Here is a 13,836-nt window from a genome sequence, read left to right on the forward strand (position 1 = left end):
TTTCTAGCTTGCTTTTGTGCAAAACAAAATCGCCTGGGACAAGCCCCATAGGTTTATCAATTGAATTCCAAAGTGTTTAAAACTGGGTTTAATTTAGCTGCAGTTTTGCAGAGCTGCTTAGCTGTTACCTATTTCTATTGCTTGTTGGATTGTGTATGCTCACAAGAGGACACGGTCCCAAAGGTTTCTTTTTTTCTTGCAAAAAGGCACAGCCTTGTTAAAACCCCGCTCCGCCCCCATGTTTTTGGTCATGCGTGGGTGGGGGGTGTTAACGATATTGTTGCTTGTGTGGAGAAGGCCGGGTGAAGATGCAGCTGTCGGTCAGTGGTCACATACCGAGTTGCAAGCCAGCTCTGTTGTGCAGTAGCTCCTGGTGCCACGTCCTCAGGAGGAGAAGAGGGGAGAGCAGGAGTGAGCGGAGACCGAAAGATCCTGTCAGAGCCAGCCTGCCTGCAGCTTTATTCCAGATGCCAGTGACCTGCTGGCCCTGGTCTTTCCAGACTGCAGTCAGCACCCGGATTAAGCGTGGGGCGGCTGAAGGTTATTGGTGCTCTGGGAGGATTTCCCTTTCGCACTGCGCTGTTGCCGGCCACCCCCTCGTCCTTGAAATTCAGCTTCAGACGCCCGAGTCCTGAAGCATCATGTTGCACGAATGAGGCAGTACTGAGTGAAATGCATACCGTTACCTCTCATTGCACTAACAGATGCAAAGATGCATCAGCCCCAGATTTCCCAAGATGTGTCATTATACAGAATTAACAGGAACTCATTCACCCTTTCGGTATGTCAGTACAATTATTGAGTCTTTGAGCTCACATCACAGACAGATGTCGATTTCTTTTTTTTTTTGTGCTGTCAGTTTTTTTTTTTAACTAGAGGTTGCCAGGCTTCCTGAGCCCTGAGTAGAATTTAGCTCGATATCCTGATGCAGGAAATGTGCTGAATAATTAATAAGACCTCCTGTTCATTGTCTGGGGTGAGCTGATCACTGCTCAGGATTCAGCGAAGTCGAAACGGTACTCTTCCGTTGTGTCACTACACATGTGTATGTCCTATGTCAGGTTCTTGTCCTGTATTTATTGGGAACCCTAAATAAGAAGAGGCTAAAGAGCAAGAGGTGTACATTAAAAAAAAAAAAGTCAAGCAAATTACTGCTAAAGATACTGTGAAAGGTGCACCATTGACCATATTCAAGATGTGAACATCCCCTGTGATTGTTTGGTCAGAAACATTATGATGGTTTATAAATTCAGTACCTGAGCCAATCTGTTGCAACCTTAGATCGTCCAGGAAGTTCTTCCTTGAGTAAATTACATACCCTTTTTTTGTTTTGCATAAGGATCATGCAGTTTTATTTCCTATTCTTTCCTTAACATATAAAGAAAGAGTGAAAAGGGTTTTTTTTGTTTTTAAAAACCGTTATTTTGTTTCAGGATTTCCTGTAAGGATCTGAAGAACATGCTGAGCCAAGTCAACTACAGGGTCCCGAACATGAGGTTTCTCCGTGAGAAATTTCCGGTAATGCATCTGGGCCAAAAGAAAGATGGGTTAGGTTCTAAATGGGTGTAGAATGACAGTGCAGTTCTTCAGTACTTGTAACATATATCCCTTTCTGGACTGCTAATCTGGAAGATGAGTGAAACCTAGTGGTTCATGGACAAATAAGGAAAGGAACAGGCTTTTGAAGCATTCGTAATCACCTCAGCCTTACTGAATGAGCTGTAATATCAGCCATTCCTGTTGGGTCATGGTAAATGGGCTCTGAGTGAACATACCTGTACATTAATTTGTAAAGAATAAGTAATTTCTGGAGGTCAGGTTTATCAGGTCTCATTTCAAAGTTACTTATTGTCCCCTTCAGATGTAAAGGTTCCATTTTTAAAATAGTTTTTTTTTGCTACTGCCAGCGGAAATTTGAAATACAAGCTCTTGGTGTTCATGTTGTGTACCTAGCTATTAAATGATGCATTATATTGACGTGTTTTTTCAGCGTAACATGATACTAACAAGAATGATTTTTCCTAAACTTTGTTACATGCAGCGTTCTTGTATGTGTGTGTCTTTTTCAGGATGTGGAGCTCAGAAATGGGGACGTCACCTACAGTCAGTTTGCCCAGCTGTATCGTAGCCTGATGTTTGATGCCCAGCAGTCTGTAAGTTAATCTGAGGAGCTGAGGGAAGGGGGTGAGAAAAGCGAAGTGAAGCTGTTTCTGGGTTTGACCTGGTTGACACACACGGCAGACAACAGCCCTACTACACCGCAGATCAGGAGGAAAAGTGAGAAATGACTTCACCCCTTGAGCCAGCCTTAGAATTTAGGGAGGCTAGATTATGCACACCCGGAGTGGAATTTAGTTGAGACTGAGGTTCACACCCTGCTTTTAAAAACTTTGCCATAGTTCATGGTAATCAGGAGCTCGTTTAACAGGTTATCTGTAGGACAGCACCTCCCATAACAGTGTCTGTGGTTTCCATAATGGGGTATTTGGGTGCAGGGGATCTCAGCCTTGCTTAGCTCTTTTGAGAGCTGATCAGATCACACTACAAGGCTGCAAGTAATACTTCTGTCTGTGAGCCTTAAATAATGAACCCAAATAGGCGAAGTTCAGCTCAGGTTATGCCTGTCTGGATTCAGAGCTTCTTTGATTACAGTGACATTGCTGTTCCGAGATGGAGAAACAGATCGCTCCTGCACCAAGTGGGCTGTGTGTGATCATGTATTCCGAGTAATGTTGAATTCACAAGAAGGGCTCCCAAAGCACAGGGGAGACAGATATGGCTTTCATGCAAGCAGAATATTTTAATCCAAACCACTCTACCCCCACCCAGTTTTCTGTTCATCCTCCTCGGCTCTGAAATCAATACCTACAGGTTTAAAATGTAGGAGACCTTCTGGTAAAAGCCATTAAGCCGCAGATGCACAAGTGGCGTGCAAAGAACCGTGTGTTTCGCGACTAATCATCTAAAAGAATTGTGATTGGGTCTGTGAGTGCCTGGGTTTATATGTGTGCTACTGTAGTGTGAAGAACACTTTTGAACTTATGAGGAGATACACAACTTTTAATTTTGCCTGGCTCATTGCTTGTTGTGCTTCTAGAGGTTGCTATTTAAAACTATACAGTTATAAGAGTCTGTCTGCTGTTGAGTTGCTGCTTCAGTCCAGTTCCTCAGAGTTTCTAGGTCTTGGCATAAATTGCACTTTGCTGAATCACTGGGGAATTAAGGTCTGGGTTCAAATCTCATAAATCGGAAAGACGTCATAATATTCTTGACTTTGAAGCTGTGCAGCTAATGGCTTGCTTAGTTTCACTGGTAGTATTGTTGCATTAATTTAGCACAAGCCACGGTGCTTTTTGTAGCAAGGGAAATTGTTACAATGAGGAAAGGAAGGTGTGCTTTTTGAAAGAACAAGCTGATTGAAAGCTGCTCCATTGTTCTGCTATAAAGTTACATTTCTTATGGATTTTTAAATATGCAATATTTAATTTGGACTGTAATCTGTATTTTAATCTGTTATACTACTCCAGTTGAGTCACTTCATGCATCATATGGGATTACTTTGGGATTACTTTTTGTATTATTGAATAAATAATTAGGGCTACCAGGATCTTTTCTGTAAGGAAACTCTCAAATAGTAAATGTACAGTCTTATTCTACATTTGTTTATTTCACTCAAATAATACATAAGGTAATGCTTATTTTTTAAAGAAGCTTTAATATTAATGTTGATGACATGATGATAACTGTAACAGATTGCTTACAATAATCCATCAGATTTGAATCAGACTTTGTTATATGATAGGCACTTAGAGTATTGTAATCACTTATTATCACTAGACTGTCACTGACATTAGTGTCCTAATTGTATTTGAAACTGACATAGAAGGAGAAATATCGGAAATACTGCTGCTTGTTATGAAATTGAAGTTTGGAAATTAAGTACAGTATGACCAAAACGTTTACCATGTATTGTTCAGTGTTGCTGCTGACCTCTACAAAGCAAATCTCACAATGTGAGTGTAAAAGGTGTGGGAAGCAGTGAACTTACTGCATTCATTGCGATCTGATCATTTGTAATTATTTAGGTGAGATACTGACCCATCTGTTTGCTTTTTTTGTAGATGGACATTCCTTTCCTCCAAAAGTAAGTTTACACATTTGATTCCTGTTTTAAAACTTTCCTATGTTGTGGTTGGATGACTGGCTAAAAACAGTAAGAGGTCCATTTGTCAGGAACACGGAGCCTAGGAATTGGCACATCGCCTGTCTTAGCCTGGCCTGTGTCGTTAGCCCTCTGGCTGGGATGTTTCACGTAGTGGCACACAGCTGTGTGCTGCAGGTGTTCAGGGGGGCTTGAGTAGGCCAGATTATTCTTGGGGTGTCCCTCCATCACTGACATGTTGGGTGTGTGCAAACCTCTGTAATGAGTGACGGTTGCATAATTCCCTAGATGTTATTTCCATAAAACAGGGAAGCGGGGCAAATATGTTGAACTGTAGTCCAGGTTATAGTGTAAGTATTTAATCGTGTGGTGGAATGTGGGGAATAATTACTAGAACTTGTAAGTTTAGCTATGCGGCTCTGTTAGTCACCAAACTGCCTCAAGGTCTGTTAAAGTATGATGATAACTGACTTTGTAAAAACAACAATAATTGGTTTGCCCCTAACGAGGTCATCAAGAGAAAGAGTGCTCAACTTAAAAAAAAAACACAGGACACAAACCAGTGCCTGAAACAAACCATCCCGTTACTAGGCTGTAAAGTGTAAAAAGAGATGGGAAAACTTCAGCAGTTTCTCTGTGCACTGCTGCTGTGGTGTGTTGAGCCCAATAGAAGCTGAATCTTAGAAGCCCGCTTAGAATCATACTGGGCAAAATCATGCAGCGCTCCCCCAAGAATGTTTTTTTTTAGCAGAAAAGCACATGTAAAATCTTCGTGCCCTTTGTGATAGAATGCCACAAATTCAGGAATGATGGATTTCTTTTATTAGTAATAATGTGTCTTGGTAGTCAGTAGAATGTTTTAAGTTGTAGACAGAGGAGAGTGGCCTACTAAAGGATCTGGAAGGGCTTGTGGGAATAGCGATAGAGGTGGCACCAGCCCCATCCCTCCAGGGAGCAGAAACGAACAACATGGAGGGAGAGGGCTCTTCTCCTGGCAGTGATACAGCCCTTGCCTGGAACTGACATTTTAGATTTACTTTGATGCTTTTTATTTCTATTTATTTGGATATGTTTCAGGACATAAAAGTTACTTTGCCCATTCCTAGGAAATTAATTACATTTGTTTCTTTCTTACAGATATGCAGAAAGACCAGATCAGCATAAAGTCACTCTAGAAGAGTTTCAGTCTTTTTTAGTGGAACAACAGAAGGTATTAAGTGAACTGATGTTATTGATTCCTCTGTCCTCTTCATAAAAAAACCTATCTATTCAATAAGGACAGTATCAAAAATATAAAAATGTACTATTGAAAAGCTTTTAACTGCAGTTGTATTGAGGAAGGTATTCTAAACCCGTTTGTTGCCCTATATATGCAAGACTCCTAATTATGGTTAATGACTATGGGTCTTTTAAAAGAAAATTGTGGAATTCAAGGCTTTCCATTAAACGTTCATGATTTTGGAGACAATTGATGAGAAATGTGTTAATCCTGCAACACTGATCTTTTGGATTATTCTTTGTGCCTTATTTAATATAATTGTGTCAAGTGTTTTTTTGCAGCACTTCTCTTTAGTCGACCACATACACCCATGCTAATGACCAAAGCCCCGCTCTGAGAACTGTTTTTATGTATATTTCTATAATGTTTAAATATTTGTATAATGAAAATTTGATATATGCTGTTTATGTAAGGAAAAGTGTGGCTTCAGGCCGGGGATCAGGAAGCTGGTGTGACTTAATATGGTGTTTGCACGCAGGAGCTGTGGGCCACAGACAACAACCAGGTCCAGGTGTTCATGTTCAGCTACCTGCAGGACCCACTGAGGGAGATAGAGCAGCCCTTCTTTTACCAGGACGAGGTGAGCTGCCTGCGCTGTTCACCACCGCAGGGCGGAATTCCTGGTTTACTTATTTACCAGCTGTTTTTTTTAATAAACCTTAGTAACTTAACAGCACCTGTTTTGGAAATTGAATTGCATTGTTTCGTATCTGTTTACTCCATTGACTTTCTACCTGTGTGGCCCTCACACCCAAGATGATTGCTGACACTTAGATAGCACTTTTCTGGACACTGCACTCAAAGTGCTTTACAGCTAATGGGGATCCACCACCACCAATGTGCAGCCCCACCTGGATGATGTGACGGCCAGAGTGTGCCAGAACGCTCACCACACATCAGCTATCAGTGGGGAGAAGAACAGAGTGACGCCATTTTTTTATAGATGGGGATTATTAGGAGGCCATGATTGGTAAAGCCCAATGGGAAATTTGGCCAGGATGCCGGGGTAACACACCTTCTCTTTTCGAGACGCACCCTGAAATTTTTAATGATCACAGAGAGTCAGGACCTCGGTTTTACGTCTCATCTAATAGACGGCGCCTTTTTACAGTATAGTATCCCCATCACTATACTATGGCATTAGGAGCCACGCAGACCGCAGGGTGAGCACCCCCTGCTGGCCCCAACTAACACCTCTTCCAGCAGCAACCTTAGTTTTTCCCAGGAGGTCTCCCATCCAGGTACTGACCAGGCTCACACCTGCTGAGCTTCAGTGGGTTGCAAGGGTGATATGGCTGCTGGCTACAGCTTTGCACATACAGAGCATTTAACAATCTGTTTGGTGCTGACACATATAGGACTCCATATCCGTATAGCCAGGTTAGAGTGATAGACATGACATCTGTATTAAGGTAACAACAAAACCTATAGAAGACATCGCTTTGCAGATGAGGGCTTGAGCTTTCTCTTGGCTTCTTCATTTTCACCGCACAATATATAACATAGCAGTTGCACATATTGGGTGCCCAATGCAGTTTAAAAACTGGCAGACCTCTCTGGTAGTTCAAGAACCTTTAAAAATGTTTAGAAACATTCTTATATATATATGATCAATATCATGTTACCTTGTATTGTTAGTACTACAAGTACTACAGAGAGCGTTCAACCTACTTTTCTGGACAACAAGAAAGTCTTTAAAAACCATTTTCCTAATAAATCAGTCTTGTACTGGCAAGATTTTATCTCTCTAAATCACAACACAAGAAAGTCTCCTCTCATTTGTTTCCTGTCTGTCGTTTCCTGCTGCAGCTTCTTGAAGGAGCCTTAATCACATGGCTGGGAAGTCAGGCCAGACATTCACACCTCTAAGAGCTGTTTCCCATTCTCTATCATAAACAAGTTCTCTCTTGGTTTCCAGTTGTGACTGTGTCCTTGTTTCACTACAGAGAATGAAAGAGTTCCCTGTCTTTACATCTTGGGATTTTATTTATTTCAATCAATTCACCTCTCAATCTTCTTTGTTTTAGACTAAACAAGTTCTTTTAACCTGTTTGTATATGATTATCCCCTGAGACCACAAATTATTTTTGTTGCTTTCCTTTGAACTCTTTCTAAGGCAGTACTATCCTTTTTGTGGTACAGTGACCAAGACAGGTCTATTCCGCCCTGATTCAGGTGAATAGTCATTGTAGTGGTGTCACATTTTACTTCAAACTCTTTGAAGTAAAATGTGAGACCACTTATGTTTCTTGAGCTTTTTTTAAATCCCTCTGAGCTTGCAGTTGTGCTTGTTTCACTGCTGGTTTTGTGGTTATCTTAACAATGTGAGACCTTTTCCTTTGTTTTCAGCTTTGAAGTGAGTTTGGTCCTCCATATCTACTCTGATTCATTATGTTTTTCAGAGATGTGTCCATGCGTTCTTTTTAATATCATACTGGACCACCTAGGTGTGTCCTTCTTACTGCTGTCTTGTTTGTCTCAGTGCTGCTGTGGACGTTGGAGGTTTCTCAAAGGGCAGATTGTCCATTTCCTAAAGCTCTAATTGTTTTTCTTCACTCTGTCTGCTTTACCACCCATTATGTGAATATCTGCTGAACATCTGTTTTTCTCCTGATATTTCTGTTCTGCAGTTCCTGACCTACCTGTTTTCCAAAGAAAACAATATCTGGGACCCCAAATTCGACCAGGTGTGCCCAGAGGACATGAACAATCCACTGTCCCACTACTGGATCTCCTCCTCCCACAACACGTAAGAGCCGCTGTGTTCGTCTTTGACTCATTGCAAGCAGAGTAGTCTGTGTTTGGTATTCAGATTTTTTTAGGGAGATGGAGGCTTAATGTGTGTGTCGTGCGCAACTCGTGTATAAAGATAGAAAAGTGCTAGTGTTACCTGTGAACCCAACATTTACTTCAAAAGCCAAACTTTTCACTTTCAAAAATGGCAGCAATTAAGTATGTGAGGGCTAAAATGCCTACCATGTTACTTGCAGATACCTGACGGGGGACCAGTTCTCCAGTGAGTCTTCATTGGAAGCCTATGCACGCTGTCTGAGAATGGGATGCAGGTGTATTGAATGTAAGCTACCCTTCCTGATATCTCCTGGCATACGGTGTGTGAATCAGTGCTTTGTCATTTCAGCCTAATCCTTCACAAATGCAGGTCTGGAAACATTATAAACATTTTTTTATGATGGCATAGGCATATTATGAAGGATCCCCATTCTCCTTATCCTGTCAGGTTTCTTAACACAACACTTATTCTTGTTAAGTAAATCTGCTCTGCCATTTGAGCTGACACGCTGTTTTTTTAATTTAAATGATTTGTTTTTTCTTCATATGAAGCTGTTTTTAAGATGGATCCAGGCAGAATTTCAGTTTCTGGGGTTATTAGAAAGAGTTCCATTTGCTTGCACTTTGTTTCAGTGGACTGCTGGGATGGTCCAGACGGAATGCCAGTGATATATCATGGGCACACCCTCACCACCAAAATCAAGTTCTGCGATGTCCTGAACACGATTAAGGAGCATGCCTTCGTCACATCTGAGTAAGTGCACCTCAAGATCTGCCTTTGGTCATGTGCATTTCATTACATCCGAAGTATCCGCTGTGTAATCATAATGATTCAGACTCATATCGTAGGGACCATTGTCAATAACCCTGTTTTAACCCTGGGGGGAGGTTTAAATTACATAGCAGAAACACAAAGGGATTCGGTTTTTGCAATCATTCCCCCCCACCCCCCATGCCAGAAAAGTGGGAAAAAGTCCAACAGTGTATATAGTTCTGTTTGGGGAGTCGTTTTAACACTGTGGCTTGTCTCTCCTTCCAGATATCCCATCATTCTGTCCATTGAAGACCACTGCAGCATTGTGCAGCAGAGGAACATGGCCACCTACTTCAAGAAGGTGTTTGGAGAAATGCTGTTGACCAAGGCTGTGGATATATCTGCAGACGGTCTTCCTTCACCCAACCAGCTAAAAAGGAAAATCCTCATCAAGGTGAGTGAGGATGATAGTGCCTGCTGTCTTTTCTAAATTGTTTTCTAAAATGATCCACAAAGATTCATCTGGTAAAATGTTGCTTTAAGAAAGTATTTGCGTTTTACTAAATGGGTGGGGCCCATAAAAAATTTAGTTGGTCAAGTTAGGGGCTTCTGAATGCAGATTTGAATGCTGAGCCCATTTGTTACAGACATTTCTTTAGGTCCAAAGATTTCACTTTTATCTGTGACCTGGAGTCTCCGAATGAGGGAGCACGATCGGTTGCGTTCTTGGAGGCCTTGAGCTGACAAGTGTGTCTTGGCTCCGAGTGCAGCAGAGACGTCTTGGACCTGTAAAGCACTTGCAAGCTTGAAGCGACACCACTAAGTGATGCAGCTCCTCTAACTGGCACTGGCTCTCCCGTAAGGCACTGTGGACCTGGCAGTGTGTCAGAGGATGAGTGGCTCTGGCAGGAGGACATGTCAGACGAAGGTCTCTGCAGGTTCTCATTCTCCCTGTGTGGTACACTAGTTGCTGTTGAGTCATTACCACTTGGCAGTTCTAAAATTGTGGGGATGTATAATGTAGAAAATGGGAGGACTACTTCTGAAGAAATGGTCTAATGTAACTACTTCCTTCTTTCGGATCTCTGTTTGTTCCTCGGCCCATCTCCTTGCCCTTGCAGCACAAGAAACTGGCAGAGGGCAGTGCCTACGAGGAAGTGTCCACCTCTACCCCCTACTCGGAGAACGACATCAGCAACTCCATCAAGAATGGGATCCTCTATCTTGAGGACCCCATCAATCACGTGAGCATCTTTCTAGTTTTCACAGCCTACGATTATAAGCAGGAAATGTCTGAATGGGTTCCCATGAGCGATCTTGATATTCTTCACAAGCAAAACCTTCCTCTACAGTGTTGATTAAAAATATATATTTTTTTGCATTGTCATCTGGAAAGTTTACAAATAAGACTCAACCGAGGTTCTGGTAGCCGTATCACAACAAAGGCACACACCTAGGATCTAAATCCAAAAAACATGTTCCCTGAAAGGATGAACAGTGTTCTTTGGTATTTTTTGTGGAAAAAAAGTTCTGAAATATTTTTAAAATAAGTTCAAATTTAAACTGGAATAGCTTACTGTAATATTTCTTGGTTGAGTGTGATGCATTTTAATGGAGTATGGAAATGTGTTGAGGAATTGTACTGTGGAAACATGGCGCATGAAAAGTTGGATGTAAGGAGAAGGCCTCTTTAAACATCTGTATAGAAACAACTTACTCGTGCCTTTCAGGAGTGGTACCCTCACTTCTTCGTATTGACAAGCAACAAGATTTACTACTCAGAAGAGACGACAAACAACCAGGGCAACGAGGATGAAGAGGAGCAAAGAGAGGTATGTTAATGTTGTCATGAGCTTTCCGAGCTCACCTCCTGTATTCCTTAATGTAGGGCAGGGAGAGGATGTTGGCCAGAGAGCCCCAATCCAGTTTCTTCACTCTAAGACACCTATTTTTTAAGATTAGGAAACCCTATACATGATTGCTTAACTACGCATGTTCTCAACTAAGCAGGTGTCCAATTAAGGTAATTTTGGTGCTTGGGGGTCAGAGGGTCTCCATCCTTTTTTAAAATTACGGATAAAAAACCACTACTTTTAATAATCACCAGATTAACTGTTCCCAGTAAACTTGTCCTAGCATTTGAAACTCCTGATGTATGGGCCTCCCAGATTGTATAAATGAATAAAAAATGAAGGAATAGGTGTTATTTTACACAAGGCAACATTCTAATTCTAAAAGGTTGTAAAGATATATTTTTGTACATTTTCCACAGTAAAGCAAAATCCAGTTAGAGCACCACATGTAGAGGTGATAGCTCTGTGATGTCTGTGTTAATAGTAATGTCAGTTCATTAGAGCTCTGAGGTTTTCAAGAGTTCATGGCATTAGTGAAAGCCCTAGTCTCTGAGGTTGGAAAGGAAATTGAGAGAGTTGCAGGAGCAAGCAACTTACGATAATTGGGGCTGGCGGCCGTGGTGTCACAGGTGTCCAACGGCATGGACCAGCATGTCACGGAGAAGTGGTTCCACGGGAAGCTGGGCGCAGGGCGCGACGGGCGCCAGATCGCCGAGAGGCTGCTGCAGGAGTACTGCCTGGAGACGGGTGCCCCCGACGGCTCCTTCCTCGTGCGGGAGAGCGAGACGTTTGTGGGAGACTACACTCTATCCTTCTGGTAACGGAAGCCGGCTCGCTGAGCACACTCTTTACTCCAGGGCAGAAGGAGAGCTGCTATACACACAAACTATAAAATCTGGGATGAATAAATAGGTCTTGGTTTCATTATGCAAAGTCTTTATTTGTTGAGATATTAGATTTTCATCTATGGATCAGTGTAATTTGACAAACAGGTTAGTCTTGATTGGCGAATGCAGACAGCTTGACACTCCAGTTTGGTAACGGGTGTCCGCTGGCTCCCACAGGCGCTCCAGCCGAGTGCAGCACTGTCGGATTCACTCCCGCCAAGAAGGCGGCAGCCCCAAGTACTACCTGACGGACAACCTGGTCTTCGACAGCCTCTACGCCCTCATCACACACTACAAACAGGTGGCGCTGCGCTGCAACGAGTTCGAGATGAAGCTGACGGAGCCTGTTCCTCAGACCAACGCACACGAAAGCAAGGAGTGAGTGTCATTCCCTCACCCTCTCCCACAACTCCCACCCTGATATCGCCACTGAGCAGAAGTATTTGAATGTGTTATGCAGACACTCCTCGATTTACTGTCGTAGCTATCATGATCATTTCTGGTCTTGTAAAAACATTGTAAATGTTCCTAACAAACGGAGACTGATTTGCCCATCAAGCTCATTAGGTTGCCAGGGGCTAATTGACTTCTTCTTGAAAGAAGTCAGGATATCAGCTTCAGCATGGTTGTCCGTCCTATTCCAGAATCCCACAAACCTTTGTGTCAAAAAAGTGAACTTAAGTGTGTGGTTTAAGTATTACTATATACTAGAAGTATTCTTTATAGTGTCCACTTGTGCTCTCAGGTATGTGTTTTATGGTTAATTTTGTAATCCATTGGGTTGATTTTGTCAATACTTTTGAGTGTTGTGAGTATATGGTTCAGGTTTCCTTGTTCAAGACTAAAAAGGGTTGGTGTCAATTATAGCGTGTCTCTGTACGACATTCCTTTGAGCCCGAGTCTCTGGGCTAGTAACCTTTTTCTTTCTTAATTGTTAAATTAGTAGGAATCAGAACGTTAATTTTTTATATACGGACACTACCAGGGTAATGCCACATGTTATGCAAACTTTCTTTTACATAAACTGCGAGTTTACAAATCCAGATTTGCTATGATTTTTGCATATACATGTACTGTAAGTATGTTTCCTAGCCCTTCCTTAAACAACCGCTTAATTCATGAGTCTTGTTTAGTCCATTCATGTTTTTCCCAAATATTATTGCATAATACAGTGTATTTGTTAGATGACAGTTAATAAAATAGGTTAGGAACCTGCCATCGAAGAGCATAATAGTAAAGCGCTAAAAAAGTGAAATTTGGCATAAAGTTTCAGTTCTGGAAACCATTCTGTGAGTCAGGGACTGTCTGCACCTCTCTCTTGCTCAGATAAGCATGTAGTTCTCTTCTGGCACTGAGATTCCAGTGGCCTGGATGGTGAGGCTGAGTGCTGTGCGCTTGTGTGCCGTGCAGGTGGTACCACGCTAACCTCACGCGGAGCCACGCAGAGAACATGCTCATGAGAGTCCCTCGAGACGGGGCCTTTCTGGTGCGCAAGAGAACGGAGCCCAATTCCTACGCCATCTCCTTCAGGTGAGCACGCCAAACCCAGCAGACCTGCACTGGCGCCACTTCGCCAGCAGACAACACTGGCCCACCACTTGGGGCACTGACACCTGCAGGGAAGCGGAATTTACGGGCTGGTTGGTTAAAAAAAATATACCACCTCTTTTGTCTTAGTCAGGGTCGTCTTCAGTTCAAGCAACAGGTATGCCAGTTCCCCCCTTTTATTTACTAAAGGCTGTCATTTCATAGAATTTCGACTTCCATTTTTTAGTGTTTTCACATTCTGGGATGTGCTTGTTCCATTGCAAAAGTCGAGGGCTTACATTAATGTATTTGTATATATGTGACCGTGTGCAATAACTATTTTTGTTTAGTAGTTAAGACTTAATTGTGAATATACTTGTCTGCAAATCTCCTCATTAATTTACATGATACATAGACAGAGTGAATATATAACATGCACACAAATACTAGCAACAGTATAAACAGTACATAGAGTATTTTAGTCCATGAAACTGCATGAATGCTTTCTTTTCTAAGTTTTTTATGAGTTAGAACCCCTTTTTGTGATAGATGTCAGTGCCAAGGAACTCTCCCCCACCCAGGTC

General features: G+C 42.1%; 1 protein-coding gene across 2 annotated transcripts in view; it reads left to right on the top strand.

The window, feature by feature from the left end:
* The window catches only part of plcg1 (phospholipase C, gamma 1), a 40,181-nt gene that overhangs the window by 15,294 nt on the left and 11,051 nt on the right, over positions 1-13,836 (top strand). For both annotated transcript variants that reach the window (XM_088608294.1, XM_088608293.1), the window contains exons 6-19: positions 1,434-1,518; positions 2,070-2,153; positions 4,122-4,144; positions 5,300-5,372; positions 5,920-6,021; positions 8,072-8,190; positions 8,432-8,517; positions 8,865-8,985; positions 9,271-9,439; positions 10,107-10,229; positions 10,716-10,817; positions 11,468-11,655; positions 11,903-12,103; positions 13,136-13,255. In XM_088608294.1, coding sequence (XP_088464420.1) covers positions 1,434-1,518; positions 2,070-2,153; positions 4,122-4,144; positions 5,300-5,372; positions 5,920-6,021; positions 8,072-8,190; positions 8,432-8,517; positions 8,865-8,985; positions 9,271-9,439; positions 10,107-10,229; positions 10,716-10,817; positions 11,468-11,655; positions 11,903-12,103; positions 13,136-13,255 — 1,596 coding nt within the window. The remainder of the gene's footprint in view (positions 1-1,433; positions 1,519-2,069; positions 2,154-4,121; positions 4,145-5,299; positions 5,373-5,919; positions 6,022-8,071; positions 8,191-8,431; positions 8,518-8,864; positions 8,986-9,270; positions 9,440-10,106; positions 10,230-10,715; positions 10,818-11,467; positions 11,656-11,902; positions 12,104-13,135; positions 13,256-13,836) is intronic.

Source organism: Lepisosteus platostomus, chromosome 15, assembly GCF_059453375.1.
Source record: "Lepisosteus platostomus isolate fLepPlt1 chromosome 15, fLepPlt1.hap1, whole genome shotgun sequence".
Taxonomy (NCBI): Eukaryota; Metazoa; Chordata; class Actinopteri; order Semionotiformes; family Lepisosteidae; genus Lepisosteus; species Lepisosteus platostomus.